Source organism: Ascaphus truei, chromosome 1 (genome assembly GCF_040206685.1).
Source record: "Ascaphus truei isolate aAscTru1 chromosome 1, aAscTru1.hap1, whole genome shotgun sequence".
In the NCBI taxonomy this organism is placed as follows: domain Eukaryota; kingdom Metazoa; phylum Chordata; class Amphibia; order Anura; family Ascaphidae; genus Ascaphus; species Ascaphus truei.
The window spans coordinates 214,283,268-214,301,506 of NC_134483.1; the positions used below are offsets into that span (position 1 = coordinate 214,283,268).

An 18,239-nucleotide genomic window follows, 5' to 3' on the forward strand; every position below is an offset into this window, starting at 1 on the left:
GAGGTCACAGGGTTGACGACTGAGTAATACTGCAGAGCAAGCCAAAGAAAAGTTCTGTTTTAACTGTTTGAAAGTGTGCGCCAGTCAATTGGACATTGTGCAATTTAGAAAGAAAATACCTATACTACTACAAGCAAAGCACAGACTTCTAAAAAACACTGCACAAGTCACGTGAGAAGTCCTCTATTGAACTAGTTACTCAACATTTCACTGGGTTAGGGAGATTGCTCTGCCTTTGAAGTCCTCTCAATAACTAAATACTACATTTAATAATTGTATAATTTGTAACAGCTGTGTATAAAATAGAAATTTTGGCTGTGGTAAAATAATATATATTATTAAAGAAATTAACTATTTGAATACACACAACAAATGATCTATATACACCACTGTAAAAATCAGGGCCGCAGACAGATTTCCTGAAGGTCCAGGAGTAGTTACGACCGGGCCCACCATATCGGCAGTCTTGAGACCCCCATTTCACAATTCGCGAGCCCCCTCTTCTACTTCCCCCCCCCCTCTTCCCATGTATTTCTCTGTCTAAGGCTGCGCGTATAGTGTCTGCAGCGGCGACGTCACCCGTCACCGCTAGCGAAAGTTGTATTTCGCTTTGCGGCGGCATCTCGGACGACCAGGCCATTGATTGGTTCAGGGGCTGTCACATGACGCGACAGCCCCTGAAAAATCAAATATTGCTAGCATAAAAAAATCGCGTGTCGCCATTGCGCTTACTATAAGCACACGCGGAGGCGACAATGCATTTGTTTTCGGGCGCCGTTGCGTCACCAGCACTATAAGCGCGGCCTAACTCCCTCTCTTCCTCATTCACTCCCTCTCTCCCCCCCCACATCAATTATCCCACTCACTGAAACCCCCTTGCCCCTCCCGCACCACACACACACACACACAATCCCCCCCCCCAAAATACATACAACCCCCCACCCCCAATTCATAAAAAAAAAACTCCCAGCCAAATAATGCAGACTTGCCTACCTTGGGGATGGTCTCTAGCCTCTGCAGCCCTGCTCTTGGCCAACTTCTTTGCCCTGCTGCCGGTACTCTCGTTGCAGCTGGGCTTTGCTCTACCACAGCTGCGGGCCACCCTCACTGTTCACATGCCGAGCCTCTGATGTCAGCACGCACAGGGTCTCTCGCTCATGCCTGTGCACACCGGAAACTGGGCCCAGCTAGCTTCCAGTGCGCGCTAACGTCAGAGACCCGGCGCTCGCCAGAATCAGAAGCTCCGCGTGGGACAGTGTCAGTGAGAGAGGCCCACAGCTGGACGAGAGCAAGGTCCGGCGGCAACGAAAGGACCGGCCGCCGTGCAAAGACCTTGAACTCCCCTCTTGGCGGCCCTGGTCAAAATCTCTCTGTTGTACATTTTGTTGATTAAATGTTCAAAGGTGTAATGACTTCTTTACCCATTTTAATTTGTCAATATATTTATTAGTTTTTTGAGTTCTGTAAATTTAGTAGTGAAAGTCTAACTTTGCACAGATGAAAAAGCAACAACATACTAACCATTTGTCAGAGAGAGCTTGTTAGTAACTCTTACCTTGCATTGGAAAACAAGGTGTACAGTATAACCTAGGAACACAAAAGGTTTACCCGAGATCAACTCAACAAGCCACATCGTGGAACGGTTGGTCATGGACCAGTTCTTGAGGAAACTTCCCTCTGCCCTACGCCGTTGGGTCAGTCAGAGTGACCCCCACAATGCAGACGAGCTGGTGGCCCTCGTATAAAAGGTACAAGGCAGCAGAAGAGCACCTGCAACCCACAGTCATGGAGCATCCCCACTACCCAAGGTTCCAGGACTCTTCCAGAGACGGTAAAAGGGTACCAGGGTTAAGGGGGGCTGAAGAGCGTTGACCGCCTTCACACAGCAACAGTGACTCGCATACTAAGGGCAACAGCCAACGTGGGGAGCCGAAAAAAGGCTCTAAGTGGGACACAGACTATGTACCTAAATGTGTAAATTGTTATGAGAGGGGCCACACCGCGAAAGTCTGCCCACTAAATACTGAACCAATGCAATGCAACAGCGTTGAACCTTATTCGTTGTGGTCTTAATGTATGGGCCCTAGCCCAGAGGACCCCTTGAATAACCATCTCTGGGCATTTGTAAAGGTAAATGGTAAGAGGGTTCGGGCACTACTTGACTCTGGGAGTATGGTTACACTAGTGTCTGAATAATTGTTGCCCATTGGGAAAAAACAGGTAAACAGTTCACAAAGAGTGGCAATTTGTTGTATACATGGGGATAATCATGAATATTCCACCGTTGATGTTCTTATTGAAACAGAGTTTGGTTCTTTAGATTTCAAAGTGGGTATAGTATCCAAATTGGCACATGATGTGTTAATAGGGACCGACTTTCCCCATTTTCTAAAAATGTGGTCCTCCTCTCAGAATAGTGCCCAGAGTTCAATAGCGGACCATAAAGATGTAATAGAAGAAACAAATCCTTTCCCTTTTTCAGAAATGGAGATTGACGAGGGCCCAAATAAAAAGGGGAAAGAGGAAGAGTGCTGTAAAATCCCCTTTCCCATGGCCACCTTGGTAGGGAATACCCCAACTCAAGAGGTTGAACAGGCGCTTACCACCCCAGAACAGGATAAGACCTTCGCTGACCTAGAGGTCAGTCCTGGGAGTTTTAAGAAGGCCCAGAGGGAAGACCCCACATTAGCGGAAGCAAGGGTGAATATACGGGACCAGAATAGTACTCCGGGCCAACCAGATAGGTCACTTGTCTACCCCTACTTCGAGGTAGAGAATGACCTAGTATATCGGGTTGATAAAAGGAAATCAGTTACAACTAAACAATTGTTGGTACCACGGACATTCCGTAATGTAGTATTACACCTCGCACATAGTCACCCATTGGGGGGACACCTAGGGGTGGAAAAGACAAAAGAAAAGGTTCTCCGAAGCTTCTATTGGTCTGGGGTTCTGGCCGAAATTACAAATTATTGCTCCTCATGCCCAGAATGTCAGATCACCGCCCCGTTCAAAGCGTATCGTAGCCCATTGGTACCCCTTCCCATAATAGATGTACCATTTGACCGGATTGCTGTGGATCTAGTAGGACCCCTAATAAAGTCTGCTAGGGGACATCAGCATATATTGGTAATATTAGATTATGCCACCCGATATCCGGAGGCAGTTCCCCTACGTAGCACCTCTGCTAAAAACATAGCAAAAGAGTTAATAGTTCTGTTTACCAGGGTCGGAATTCCTAAAGAGATCTTAACTGACCAGGGAACACCATTTATGTCCCAAGTAACAAAAGAGTTATGTAAACTCCTAAAAATCAAGCATCTCAGAACCTCAGTCTATCATCCACAAACAGATGGTTTAGTGGAACGGTTCAATAAAACCTTAAAGAGCATGTTACGCCGGGCGGTCGATAAGGATGGGAAAAACTGGGATTGTTTGTTACCATATCTGTTATTTGCCACTAGGGAGGTTCCCTAATCATCCACAGGCGTCTCCCCGTTTGAACGACACCCAAGGGGCTTACTGGATATAGCCAAAGAGACTTGGGAACACGAGTGTAATAGAGCATGTTGCCCAGATGCAGGACCGCATAGCTGCAGTCCTACCTATAGTGAGGGAACACATGGAAAAAGCTCAAGAGGCCCAGAGGAATACATATAAAAAGGGTGCTAGGGTCAGAATTTTTTTTCCAGGCGATAGGGTGCTAGTTCTGTTTCCCACCGTAGAGAGTAAATTCCTTGCTAAGTGGCATGGGCCATATGAGGTCTTGGAAAGAGTGGGAGAAGTAAATTACAAGGTGAGACAGCCAGGTAGGAGGAAACCTGAGCAAATTTACCATATAAACCTACTTAAGCCCTGGAAAGATAGAGAGGTCTTGTTAACCCTAGTACCCCCAGGTCCGTCAGAGAATCGAGAAACTGACCCAGAGGTTAGCATAGCTGAAACCCTGTCCGTTCATCAGAAACGAAAGGTCCAGAATTTACTGAGAAGAAACAAAGAAGTCTTCTCTACGCAGCCATGTAGAACTAGCGTAATTGAACATGACCTAGTCTCTGAACCGGGTGTCCGAGTTAACCTTAAACCGTACCGAATCCCAGAGGCCAAAAGAGAGGCTATAAGTTTAGAGGTTAAAATTAATGCTAAAACGAGGCGTAATTGAGGAATCCCAAAGTGGGTGGAACAGCCCTATAGTTTTAGTCCTAAAACCAAACGGTACAACAAGGTTTTGCAATGACTACCGTAAACTAAACGCTGTGTCAAAATTTGATACTTATCCTATGTCCAGGGTTGATGAACTGGTAGAGAGACTGGGCAAAGCCCGATATCTCATGACCCTAGACCTAACAAAAGGGTACTGGTAGGTTCCCCTCACAGAAAGGGCAAAAGAAAAAAGACAGCCTTCTCAACCCCAGACGGCCTCTTTCAGTATAGGGTGCTGCCTTTTGGCTTACATGGAGCCCCCGCCACATTCCAAAGAACGATGGATAAAATTTAAAAAAACCACATGCTCAGTATGCTGCCGCCTACCTGGATGATGTGGTAATCCATAGTGAAGATTGGCAATCCCACCTTCCAAAGGTCCAAGCTGTGCTTGATGCAGTTCGGTCTACTGGACTAACTGCTAACCCCGCTAAATGCACCATTGGTCTGGAGGAGGCCAAGCATCTGGGGTATTCTATTGGCAGAGGTTTACTCAAACCCCAAACACTCAAAGTAGAGGCGATACAAAATTGGCCAAGGCCAGTTACAAAAAAACAAGTAAGGACCTTTTTGGGATTAATTGGTTACTATAGAAGGTTTATTTCCAAATTTGCAAATAAGGCAACCCCACTAACCGACCTCACAAAAGCTAGAGGGCCGCTAATGGTAAAGTGATCCCCCGAAACCGAACTTGCCTTTAGAAGCCTGAAAGAAGCTCTCTGTGCCCAACAAGTGTTGGTCACACCTGACTTCTCTAAAGAGTTTTTAATCCAAACCGACGCATCTGAGGTAGGGCTGGGGGCTGTACTCTCCCAGGAGTCTCAAGGTGAGGAGCACCCCATCCTTTAAGTAGGAAACTAAATCCCCAGAAGAAAAATTACTCCATAGTTGGGCTGTAGAGACGCTCAAATACTATCTGTTGGGGAGAAAATTCCGGTTGGTCACAGATCATGCACCCCTCACCTGGATGTGTCAAAACAGAGAGAAGAATGCTAGAGTGACCAGGTGGTTCCTAAGCCTACAACCCTTTAAATTTTCTGTGGAACACAGGTCAGGGCACAAACATGGCAATGCTGACGGGTTGTCAAGGATGCACTCCCTAATATCCATGGTCGCTCATCCCTCGGGGTCTGAGCTGGGGGGGAGGATATGTGACAGAAACCAGGGTATGGTGATAAATTCCATATATAGGGCTCCCAGGATACTGAACAGTTTCTATCCTGTTTAGGCTGGAAAGTGCAGCCTCAGAATGCATGCACTCCATCCCACAGTTTGGCAAGTGCTGGAACTGGGGGGTGAGGGATCCAGACCAGAGTTTGTCTGCTGCCTGATTTCTGTCACCTGTCCTGCTGTTTGGAGATCAGGTATTTAAGGCTGATTTCCTGGTTCCTCTCCCCTCTCCCCAAGAGCCTGGAGGCAGGAAGGCTGCTGGAAGCAGAGAGGGGAAATGCCTCTCATCAAACAGGTTAAATCATTCTGTTCCTTTTTGTCTAAAACCTGCAAAGTTCCTTATTTTTGCTGTTGGAACTGGATAAGCCAGTCCAACCCTGAGTCAGGGAAAACCTTAGTTAAGTTAGTGCTCAGAAGAGCAGGGGTTTTGTTTGCTTGTGTTATTTTGAATTCTGTGGCAGTCTTAGTGCCTGGGACTAAATAAACCAGGCAGTAGCCTGTTTAAAGGAACAGCACGTTACGCCTCGTCATTTAACCTACCCTAAAAGACCGTGTTCTAACAGTCCCGGACAGACGGCGGAGCCCCGGAGTAAGCCGTTTGTCACAATATATGTGTGTGTGTGTGTGTGTGTGTGTGTGTGTGTGTGTGTGTGTGTGTGTGTGTGTATATACACACATATATATATATATGCATATATATACACACACATATATATATGCATATATATACACACACACACACACACACACACACACACACACAAATAAAATAAACGAGAGGTCCTTATTTCAATTCCCGTGCCCATACAGAGGGAGTATGAATTATAATTAATTTGTCAACATTTCTAAGAATGTATTCTTTTATTTACTGCAAAAATAAATACCGTAAATTGCGGCTTAGTCGGCCTCAAATTATTCTCCTAAACATTTGTCACATAAGTTGTAAAAAATTAAGGTAATAAAAGGGATTTCACATATAAAACATGTATATTATGTTTCGAATACACCGAATATCATGGATGTTCACAGGAATGTACGCAGGACAGTTTTAAACCTGTTGTAATATTCATTCAAATATAATCCAGTGGCAGATCACCTGTAGTTCGAACCATGTCATGTTCTGTGGTCAAAACGTGTGTTTTAAACACTGGACTATATCAAGATGATTATTTCAATACAGGCTATATAATAATGACAAATCTTAACATTTAGAACAGTATAAATCCAAAAGGTGAGTACAGTTAAGCGTTATTAAACCCTAGTGTTATTATCAGGCTGTATAATTATTAACTCTTCTTTATTATAAATGGTTCACATTGAACAAATAAAACGTCCATAAAAGAAAAGTAACAGCGTTAGCGCTTAATAGACTACGAAAGTGATGATGTCACACACCATGAGGAAGGGGATTACTTTCCAAACAACCTGGTGTCCGGTTATAATGTCGAAAAGGGTCATTTTATTTTCATATAAAATGCTGTTACCAACGTTTTTAAAAGGAGAGTGTATGTTACAAATCATTGAACTTTTAAGCGGTGAAAAAAGACGTGTTGGGATGGCTGCAAATCTGCAATGTGGCTGCAAATCGCCACACATGTGGTGTTTCAGCATTGCTTAATGCTAGAATGCCCAGTAACTAGAATCACATTGGATCATATCAACATCTCACTCAGGCATCACAAAAAATACTTGATTCACTGTATATCTTGGCTGAAAAGGATGTAGTGATTAGTTTTTTTCTGTTTATTTACAGAAGAAGATTGCCCCATGGCAGGAGGAGGAAAAAGAAAGCCCTCGGGAGCTGCGAAGAAGAAGTACCAAGCAAAACAGCACGGATCCTCCACAAAATATATTTTCTTTAATACAAATAAAGAGGGAAGCAGTTCACAGCACCCAGATTAAAGAATGTGACTTGGAGAGCAGGTTGCTCACATCAGCATGCAAGCCGTTTGGAACAACAAGATGAAGGAATATTACTTCGAGAGGAGGGCACCGCACATCCCCAAAGAAAGAGGTTTGGAAACTCAAGATAAAGGATACGTACTTCTGGGTGAAGGCAGCGCACAACAGACTGATATGGAATTGGAGACAATGGATTCACTTTCCGAGACAAATGCAGAAATCGAAGTAAATGAAGTAGAAGGAAGAAAGGACGAGGAGGCTACAAACAAGTTACACTATGGGGACCCTTCCCCGAGTATGGAAATAAAAGGAAATTCTCTGCTCAGCATTACAAGAGGAAACTCAAATGGGGAAGAAATTACTCAAAACTGGTAACAATATTCAGTGTTAAAAGGACTATGCGTTTTGCTTTTGTTGTTTAGAAATAAAGCAAATTGTGCATCACTTACTGAAAATGGTTCGAAGGACTGTAAAAACAGCTTCAATTTTCTCTATTCACATGAAAGTTGAACAGAACAATTTAAATGGTTTTAATAATTGGAAAAAACTTGAATTACAATTGAAAAAAAAAAAAGGAAAAACTAAAAATCGATGAAGAAAATGTACATGTGATCAAGGAAAAAAAAAAGAAGGAATATTGGCGGCAAGCAGAGCGTCCGACTACTTTAATGAGAGTTCTCGTGGGCAAAATGTGGCATTCCATGGCACAAATGAAAAATTATACACTTCAAGTAATGGAAACTTTTAAAAAAAATTGTTGGAGACCTAGTTTTGTTTGATCCAGTCATGAAGGAGCATTCTAAATAAAATAACTGATCATGAAACACAGATTACTTAAAATTTGAAAATCGGTTAATTCTGCATATTTTTTCCTAACAAATGCCATTAAAAAGAAAATTTGCGAAGCTGCCCATTCTGCTAAATTATTTTCAGTAATACTGGATTGTACTACAGATGTGAGTCATGTTGAAGAAATGACGATGATCATTCGTTTTGAGGACATGTAAAAGTCTGCAGATGAAGATAATGTTGAAGTACTCATAAAAAAAATTTTTAGGTTTCGTACCAGTGAAGGAGATGATTGGAGCATTTGACAAACTATTCTTCAAGAGCTTGAAGCAATGTCATTATCTATGGATAACTTAAGTGGCCAAGGCTATGATAATGGGAGTAATATGATAGACAAAGAATGGTGTGCAAAGGAGAATCATGGAAATCAATCCAAGGGCCTTTTTCGTTCCTTGCTGTGGGCATTCTCTGAATTTGGTTGTCAATGATGCTGCTAGATGCTGTTTGGAGGCAAGAAGTTTATTTGACCTGGTGCAACATCTGTATGTTTTTTTTCTCAGGCTCAATATGCCGTTGGGAGATTCTGACTCACCGTGTGAATTCGCTAACTGTGAAACCATTTAGTCAGACAAGATGGGAGAGTCGCATTGATGATTGTAGCTATGAATTTGTAAACATTGATGATGCTCTAATTGAAATTTCTGATGATACTACCTTTACTGGATCACCTGGCAACACGGCACGGTCAGATGCAGAAGTTCTTGCAAATGGCCTTTCCAAGTTCACATTTGTGACTTCACTCTTTTGTGGTATAATATCCTTTTCGATATTAACACCTACTAGTAAGCAGTGTCAGGAAGAAAAAAAAAACTTCAACATACATTCTGCTATTCAAAAACTGCAGCAAACTAAACATATTCTGAAGGAATTCAGTGATGTGATGAAGGGTTCAAAAAAACACTGATAGACAGTCTCTCCGCTCAGCAAGCTCGAGAGAATCCAACATAATTTGAACCAGAGCCAGGTCACATTCGGCAAAAGAAACAGCAGTTTTCGTATGAAGGACGAGACACACCCATTCATAACCCGAAACAAAAAGGTTCAAAGTAAATTTCTACGTCGCAGTCTGTGATACTGCTCTCGCTTGACAAAAGATTTCAGCAGATGCAGCAGCTAGTCAGTATTTGTCTTTCTATATGATATCCACAGCTTGCAAAAGTAAAGAGCAAAACACATAAAGAATTTTGTATGAACCTGGAATCGGCATCGTCTCATGAAAAGTCAAAAGACATTGATACTACAGATTTATGTCGTGAGCTTCAAGCTTTTTCAAGAACACACAAATTAGGATATTTCTGTTTGCATGTGTAGACTTATATTAACTGTGGAAGTATTAAATGTTATGTTTTAATCGCCCCGGTGTGCACCAACAGTGTGCTTCATGTTAGAAAAATAGCGGGTTCATACCAACTATATCTCGAATTTTGAAAATACATTTTTATTTTTTAAGCAGACTGAAATATCTATACAAATCTATTCTGAAAATGTTGTGGCTATTTTATCTGATCTCAGAAACACTGATTGGACAGACGGACAAACCGAATAATTATGCCTCTATTTAAATTAATACGGTTAAAAAAAAACATTAAAACGGAAAATAGAGGCAAAGTTTTTCCCAGTTTACCAAAAATCGCAGTCTAGATCTGCCCTTAGGGTTTGGGCGCTGGTTGCATGATTTGCCTAGGGCAGCCCCTGATTGCGCAGTAGGATTCCAGCTTCCATGCCGGCTTTTCTCAATCACGCTGGCAGCACAAACTTGAATAGCACCAGTCAGCAGTCACATTCAAATAGGAGGCATTAGTTGGTCAGTTCAAATTACTTCTATGTCAAAACACAAACATATAAATTGTGTTACTTTTACTGTTTACGCAACATATTACAATCAGAAACAACGGTCCACCTAATCGCGAGGAGAAGTCAGTAAAAAAAAAAACCTACAAAGCGTAAAATCTGTACTGATTTCGGCTTTGATCTGAACAGTTATGCTAAATGCAGACAGACTTTCCCATCATAAGCTAAATCCTAACTGCTGAAAGAGAATACAATACATGTGACTCCAGAGAGAAGCTTCTATACAGCAGGGAAAGTTCTCCAAAATATAAGTAGTATGTACAGGAGGGCCCCGGGTATACTGCGGGTTCCGTTCCAGGGGCCCGCCCTATAGTGAAAATCGCCGGAAAGCGGATCTGGCAATTTTCAGTTCTGCGTATACGCAAACCAGCATTTTCCGTCGTTCTGCGCATTGTCTGCACGCGCAAACTGAGGTCTGCGCATGTACGCCAGGCGCACCCGCCCGTTCTGCACATGCGCGACTTAGGATTCAACATGGCGGCCCCCTTCTCGGTGCCGCCGTATCGGCGGATCGCCGAAAAGCTGAGCACCAAGAAGCGGGGCCCTACTGTATGCATTCCCAAAGCTGCCCCGCCCCTCCCCCCCTCCCCAAACATTAGAACATCACAATTAAAACATGTAGCACTGGTATAATACATTTTATTATTTAGTCCAGAAGTGCGCAAACTGATAGGCTCAAGATTTTCTGGGGGGTGGAGGGGGGGCGACGAGGTGGTTAGGCCCCACGCTTCCCCGAAAGCATTTAAATGAAATGCCAGGGTACCGCACGAGGCCTCTGGAACTTCACTAACCTGTGTGTGCGGGCGACACGATGCCATGGCAACCCAGCGTCAAATAAAACCGCGGGGTCATGCTACGTGGCAGGAGCCGAGCCAGGGGGGCGCGAGTAGGGAGGGGGGCACAGGGGAATAGTTTGCACACCCCTGATTTAGTCCACTATCTGTCCCTGATGAAGGGACACATCAGACCAACATGTAGGCTTTTTCTTGAAATAAATATGTATATATTTTTTTGCATCTCTTTTTGGTGTGCCTGGCTACTAAAAAATAATAATAAATTATTTTGATCATCTTTTATCCTCCTGCTCGTTTAGCACTCTCATCTTACCCAGGGCAAACTGTTTCCATATCCTGAAAGTCATAACAGACTTTGCTTTATGTATTTTAAGGTCACCGCTGCCAGTCAAGTATAAACAGAAGTGCATATAGCTTCCTGTTACCATAATTCTACATCAAGAGGCGTGTGAGCACAGCCAATGATTACAGAAAATGTGCTTGCAGTCTCCAGCCACTGTGGGTTATATGTACCAAGTGGTGCTATGCTGTAATCAACCTTCTGAACCCAGAATACACGTGTAACACTGCAGACTAAATGCAGCCCCAAGACAGTGTTGTTATGCACCATCTAATACATGTAGCCCTTTTTGTGAATCCCTGCATTAAAGGAACTACTGGTGTTGTGTATACCTGTGGCTTCAGGAGCTCTGAGCCTCCGCTGTTGGGGAGCCTGGGGTCATACCCTTATTTATCATGGTGCAGCGCCTCCACTTACCCAGGATCCCCATATTAGAGGATCTACCCTGAGCAAGAAACATAACAATGGTATTGTGCAACAGGCAACCTTTTACTATTGAGATTAAATAACGGAATCTTGCAGAGTATACATAACATGTGTAAGACCCTTATACTCTACAAAACACAACGTAACACACTGTGGCTCGGCCACACCTTGCTAGGGATAATGTTCTGTACACAGGTGGCTCTGCCACTCTCCCAAGGAGTATGTCCTGTAACTAGTATCTGTATAGAATAGTATGATGGCACACTGGTGCCCCCAATTAGTTAGTGGGAGGCGGGATCAGCGCCTGGTGACCGGTGTAGGTGCACTTGTTGACTAACGATACCTTCCGGTCACTACGGTGACCACACCACTTCACAAAGGGGTCCCTAGTGTTGCTCCAGCCTTGCGCCGACACTCCGTTATGCTGTGCGGTCTGTTCTCCAGACCAAGATGGCGTCCGCAACTCCGCAGCTGAACCCGCACTAAAGGGGTAGGTCCCTAACTACTACGGCCGTCCCTACAAAAGCGGCACCCTACGATGACAGGGGTAATGCTCCTCGGGGCTGGGGAATGTCTCTCACCTAAGCGGAAGGGTCACTGACCCTCCGCTCACGCACACGAGGTTCCGCCACCTTCCTCCTTCACCTCTCACTCGTGTCTCCCACCGCCCACACGCATCCTGTCTCTCCATCCAGAGTCTCGCACCCTATTGGTCCTCAGCCTCAGCTGACTCTCCCACAGTTCAGAGTTCAGAGTGCAATCCCCCAAGTCCCTCCAGATTGGTTGCCTTTCGCGCGCTTCCCTCGCGCATGCGCAGCCTGACTAATCACACAGTGACCTTACTGGCAAAAGAACAGTATGGCGCTTCCTTTATTAGTGACAGCGCGGAACCCTCATATATATGTATACACATCCTTACATACAGTAAACCCTTTTTGTACTGTACCTAGCCACAATACACATTTTTTTTTCAAACACCCAATCATGCATTACATTTTGACTTCTGAGTTTTCATAAGCTCTGTACACTACAATTTCAATGAGGAACTCTCATATTGTTCCAAGAAAGATTCCACAACTCATAACAACATGTATAATTGACAGATAATACATTTCCGTGACTTACAATCCATAAAAACACAAGTTGGTTATTCCATCAACAAAATGTGTGTAAGAAGAAATGAAGGGTACTAAGAGTTCTCTAGCATAGAATATAAGCAGTGGCAGTTACCTTTTTGCCGCCTGTATTGCCTCCCCCAAACATTGCAGCTCTAGATTATAGCCTTATCAGTCTTATGGGAAATATTCCCCCGAATATAAGCGATAATGGTGAGAGCTGGTATTTTCTCTTGTTCATTGTAGGTGCAGACTCAAGTTTATGGCATAAAAAGTTATATTAAAAAAAATGAACTTAGACCAGCACTCAAACCAGATACACACATCTAGAAAGGGGGAGTGCAAGTGCTATTTTTGGTATTTTATCGAAATTTGTTTTGCAACTGTTAAAGCAGTGAAAGCTAAGTGAAAAAACATACAGCTTGTCCTGTATGTGGCCAGGTCTCCCCACCGGGCATCACCTTGGACCCCCCCCCCCAGGCTTCAGCTTACCTCCTCTGCAGCGGGGGCATGCGGGTGCCTCCGGAGTTGGCGGAGGACCCGCCGGGCAGGCTGTGGAGAGGGTGGTTAGGCGTGCGGCTGCTGGGGAGGTGAGCACATCACCGGAGGTTCTCGGTAAAGGGCGCCGCCATCTTGCGTGCAGTTGCACATGCGCTGGACAAGCAGCAGTGCGGCGGCCATTACAAGGGATCGCGCATGCAGGTCCCTGGTAGCAGCGCCCAATAGGAGGTCAGATCCGCAGGGGACTTCAGCCCCCAGAATGCCCATGGTGGTATACCACATATTGCGCAACAGCCAATAGGGCTGAAGCTTCCCCTGCAGAGGGATATTGATACTTTTCGTGCGCTGCAGTGACACCAGTCGGAACTGGGATATCAGAAGGGTAGGGTGTGCAGGGTGTCAGTGGCCCCTGCACTAGGCCACAGACCCCCTTAGGCTCCAGCTAGGCCCTGAATCACCTCAGCTTGTGGTTGTTGCAGGGACAAGCTCAGTAGTTAGGGACACTGCCCCTGTAGTACCAGTGTGAGGGACACCGCTGCATCCTAGCCCCCGGTGGTCTGGAACCAGGCTATCAACTACCTATGAGAAACCATCTTCATGGTGGGACACTCCAACCGGATACCACCCCACGTAGAGGTGGAGGCTTTGCTGCCATCGTCGCTGGGTCAGCGGATCCTTTTCTTCTATCTTACGGCCATACCCGGGTGTAGGAGCACCTGGGCAGGTACTACGTGTACCAACTCTAACACCATCAGTCCTTGTGGGCAGCGCTGTCACACACATTTGGGTGGGCTAATTCCTGTGGACAACGGGGAGGTTAGGTGCCCAGGAGCACCTCAATATTGTGGGGACATATCCATCAGGTGTGGACATTGGTTGGAGGACACTGTGGGGTTACGGCCCTGCGAGGCCTAGTTGGTGGGGACGTGGTAGTATTGTTCATTATATACACTGGCGACACACTTTATTCGAGCTTGGCTAGTCCCACGAATTCGGGTATACCCGGGTGTATTGAGGTTTGTGACTGTTTTCTGCCCGAGTGCATTGAGTTATTTTCCAAGCAGGGATTGAAGCATTTTATTCCCGCTGGCTGCAATACTGCACAGTATATATATATATACTGCATTACAATTCATGAATTTATGCCATCTGGTAGACACGCGAAGCATTGCAGCCTATTAAATCCTAATCATTATCATTTAACAGATCAGCCACCCATCAGCCAGGCATGAACCCAGGCTGGGAAGGCAAATGCAACGGGGCTTGTCAGAGGTGAGGAGTGGCGCATTCCAGGTATCTGCCAGGTACATACTGGGTATTTGCTCGAATAAAGTGTGTCGGTGCAGTATGCTCACAGTAAACTGTTATTCTTATCAGTGTGTGTTACTGTATTGGGTCCTGTCACGGGGTTATCCCACATAGTAGGATCCCGTGCAGGTGGAGGCGCTGTCACCAAACGCATCAGACAAACCCCAAGCTCCCAGCAGCGGAGGCTCGGGCCTCCTGTGAGCCACAGGTAACACAGCACATACACGGTAGCCGCCATATCTCCCAGGGGGTGGGGGAAAGTGCTACATGTATAATGATTTAGGAGTATGTATGCTTTTCCACTTGAGCTCTGTCAAAGAAAGACTAAATTAGTTCAAATCCCCACAACTAATATGAAGGATTTATTGTGTGGCGCCCAGAACCATGGCCAACATTAACAAACTGTAATCCGCCACGACACAGGATTCTCTGGGTTGAGAATATAAGTAGAAACAGCATCTGTAGTGGTGTCTCTCAATGATTGTTATTTGATCTCCACAAAAGTAGATGCTGCTATAGACTGTTGAGAGTTCACAAACATGCAATAACTAAAGTTATTTCCTCATTACTAAAACTTCCTAACCAAATATTGCAGAAGTTACACCCAAAGTCGTTCTACATTACCAGCACAATATACACACACAAAAACACAGCTCATTAGAATATCAGGGGTTATGAGTTCATGGCATCGTGCGGAATAACTTTTTTTTTTTAATTGAGACGTCTAAGGGAAATAAAGTAAAAATATATCTAGCACTGTAGATCAGTAAATAGAGTGCAATGTGCTTGGGTCCATTTTAAAGTTAGAGCCATTATAGAGACATTTACTTACTTGAAATAATCCAGCATACAGTAGGTTAAATAGGCACAGTGAAGTTAAGGTTATGTGCCCCCTACATCTGGCACCCATCCAAGGAGGTGAGGTGGGGGAAAGGGAAAGGTCTCAGAACAAGGCTTTTTCAGTCTGCAAGTGACTTGTGTAACCATAAAAAAAAAAGTCAGAAGTAGTTTCTCCAGACAGACTGATTGATACACTGTAAATTGAAACCTGAGTCACAATCTTACACTTAGTTTCATTAATGACATTTCTACTTTATTTCAAATCAGCAGAAGAGAAATACAACCAGACATTCTGTTTTCTATAAAACTTGAGTAAATTGCACACATACATCCCACCCCCAGTTAGTACAGCAAGTCAACCATATGCGATATTCATTTAACACTCACTACAGGGTAAAATGCCACGTCTGGGTTTTGACTTTTTTTTCCCCTGAATAATTTTTAGTTGTTTCTTGCAGTTGAGAGAAATCAAATAAATCCTAAAAGGGAAAAAAAAATGTGTGCAGCCAGCGTAACATCACATCCAATTATACTTCTATAAAAATGAGGGGGAAGAAACACCTAATTACCTGCCATTTGATACATAGTTGTGAAATCTATTAGTAGCTAGCGGCATTTGTAATTTAACAGGGGACACAGCAGTGACCCACTAACCAACAAAACAGCAATCACAAGAACAGGTTGTGCACTGCACTGCATAGCTGCTCTTTTTGGATGCCCTCCTATTACTTACTTGACATTGCCCTGCATGCTTTACAAGGGACCAATAACTATACAAGGGACCAATAACCATTATATCATGTATTAGTAATAAATAAAATGTTGTTGAAGGAGAGACCAATTTGTGCATGCAGAAACAATTGTACTGTAGTTAGCATACCATTACGGACAGCAACATTCCTTTGCCTGTCACAAACATCGCTCAAAGCAACAAGCAATTGAACTGGGACACCACTATATAATATTACACCTGATGGAGCTCCAATGTGTCTATAAACTTGCCATATGTTGTCAGATGCAGCCACAAGTGCATTTCTTAACACGGATACCACTGTGGAGTCAACCGCTAACTTCACTTTCCTTCCATAAGTCTCCACAAATGTAATTAGCATGATTACAGTGAAGGACTTTTATCAGTAGCGTGCTTATGGGAGGCTGCCCAGCCTGGCAAAAAAAAAGAGAAAACTAGACCTGCTGTAGATTTAAAAAAAAAAAAATAACAATACCGACCCAACCTCTTACTCAAGGGCCTGCAAAGACCAAGGCAGAAGGGTTTTTTTTTATGTACCATTTGTGTCTCTTCTGAATCTGTGAGCAGACTACTGTATGATGCCAAATGCATGTCATTCTGGGCTATGGACAGTGGTAAATAAAGCCAGATGTGTAGAGGGGCTGCTCATGTACTTGCAATGGCAAACAGATTTCGGCGATGTAATCATTTTCATTTGGTTTCTGTTCATAAAATGGTATCACCTGACAGATCTCTCCAATTAAAAGTCTTGTAGCAAGGAATAGTTTGCCACCTTTATTCTATTGGGAGTTAACTTTTTTCCTAGGCATGCAAAACAAATGTATTGGTATAACCGAAATAAAAGCCATGAGTTACTAGAGCATATTCGTGGGGATTTAGTATAAATCCTCATGCTTTACACATACACCCTGGTTCAATTTAAAGTGAAGTCCTAACACCTGGGATGCAATGGTGCATCACATAATATGGTCAGCAATCAATTTATAAACAGACATATTGTGACTATAAGAAGAGGCGGAGACACTGCTTTTTTACAATATCTGAACATAAAAAAAAAAGTGTTTGTACTACTTCGCTTCCACCAGAAATCAACTGCACTAGGATGGTAAATACAAAGCTATGTGTCACTAAGAAAGTGTCCTGTGATCCTTTTGGGGACCTTACATACTATGATGGGGTTTATTGAATCTATCAAAGGGATTAACCAATTAGGTTAAACTCATGCCAGGTGCTGAAGGACAGCAGTCAATTCAGTTAACCCTTGCCTCCCAAGAAAAGTTGTGCAACTCAGTTACTTCGCATCCGGACAGGGGCCATAAGTAGAAAAGGAAAGACAGAGCGCAGCATGCAAGGATTTCCAGCAACACGTAAACTGGAAGGAAAGGGGGGAAAGGGCCATTCTCCCAGGGCCATGAGGTACTTACTTGGTCAGTCCCGCCTGGGGGTGGCAGGAATGGGCAGCAGGCAGAGGTGAGCTGGTGCAGGGCAAGTCCGAAGAAAGCTGACTTTTAAAATAAAAGCAAACCAGGCGCCCGATGTGCAGATAGAAGATAATAAGCGCCCCGATAAGGAGAGGGGCGGAGAGCTGTGCGGGAGTCAGACACTGTGTGTGTGACCTTACTGCTCCGGGGGAGGAGGAGGAGGAGGAGCTGAGAGAGGGCAGGGCGGGACCGAGGAGAGAACCTCTGCACATCTGCAGGAGGGACCATCATACCTGAGCCTGCAGCAGCATGTCCCTGCACCAGTTACACAGACCTATGCACACACAGCAGCTGTGTAACACAGACCTATGCACACACACAGCAACTGTGTAACACAGACCAATGCACACACATAGCAACTGTGTAACACAGACCAATGTGCACACACAGCAGCTGTGTAACACAGACCAATGTACACACAGCAGCTGTGTAACACAGACCAATGCACACACACAGCAGCTGTGTAACACATACCAATGCACACACACAGCAGCTGTGTAACACAGACCTATGCACACACAGCAGCTGTGTAACACAGACCAATGCACACACACAGCAGCTGTGTAACACAGACCAATGCACACACACAGCAGCTGTGTAACACAGACCTATGCACACACTGCAGCTGTGTAACACAGACCAATGCACACACACAGCAGCTGTGTAACACATACCAATGCACACACATAGCAACTGTGTAACACAGACCAA

At 44.3% G+C, this 18,239-nt stretch overlaps 1 protein-coding gene and 1 long non-coding RNA gene across 3 annotated transcripts in view; one reads left to right on the forward strand and one right to left on the reverse strand.

Annotated features, from left to right (window-relative positions):
* The window catches only part of TNFAIP8 (TNF alpha induced protein 8), a 150,586-nt gene extending 132,863 nt beyond the window's left edge, over positions 1 to 17,723 (reverse strand). The window contains exon 1 of one of the 2 annotated variants that reach the window (XM_075601090.1): positions 17,472 to 17,723. Coding sequence is in view for 1 of the 2 variants with exons in the window: in XM_075601118.1 (XP_075457233.1) it covers position 17,472 (1 nt within the window). In the remaining variant the exon portion in view is untranslated. The remainder of the gene's footprint in view (positions 1 to 17,471) is intronic. The other variant, XM_075601118.1, reaches the window with a different exon arrangement.
* Positions 5,477 to 9,575, forward strand: LOC142495507 (uncharacterized). The gene is made up of 2 exons (XR_012801752.1): positions 5,477 to 5,665; positions 7,124 to 9,575. It is a non-coding gene; the product is annotated as an uncharacterized LOC142495507 (long non-coding RNA).
* Positions 17,724 to 18,239: the final 516 nt, after the last annotated feature.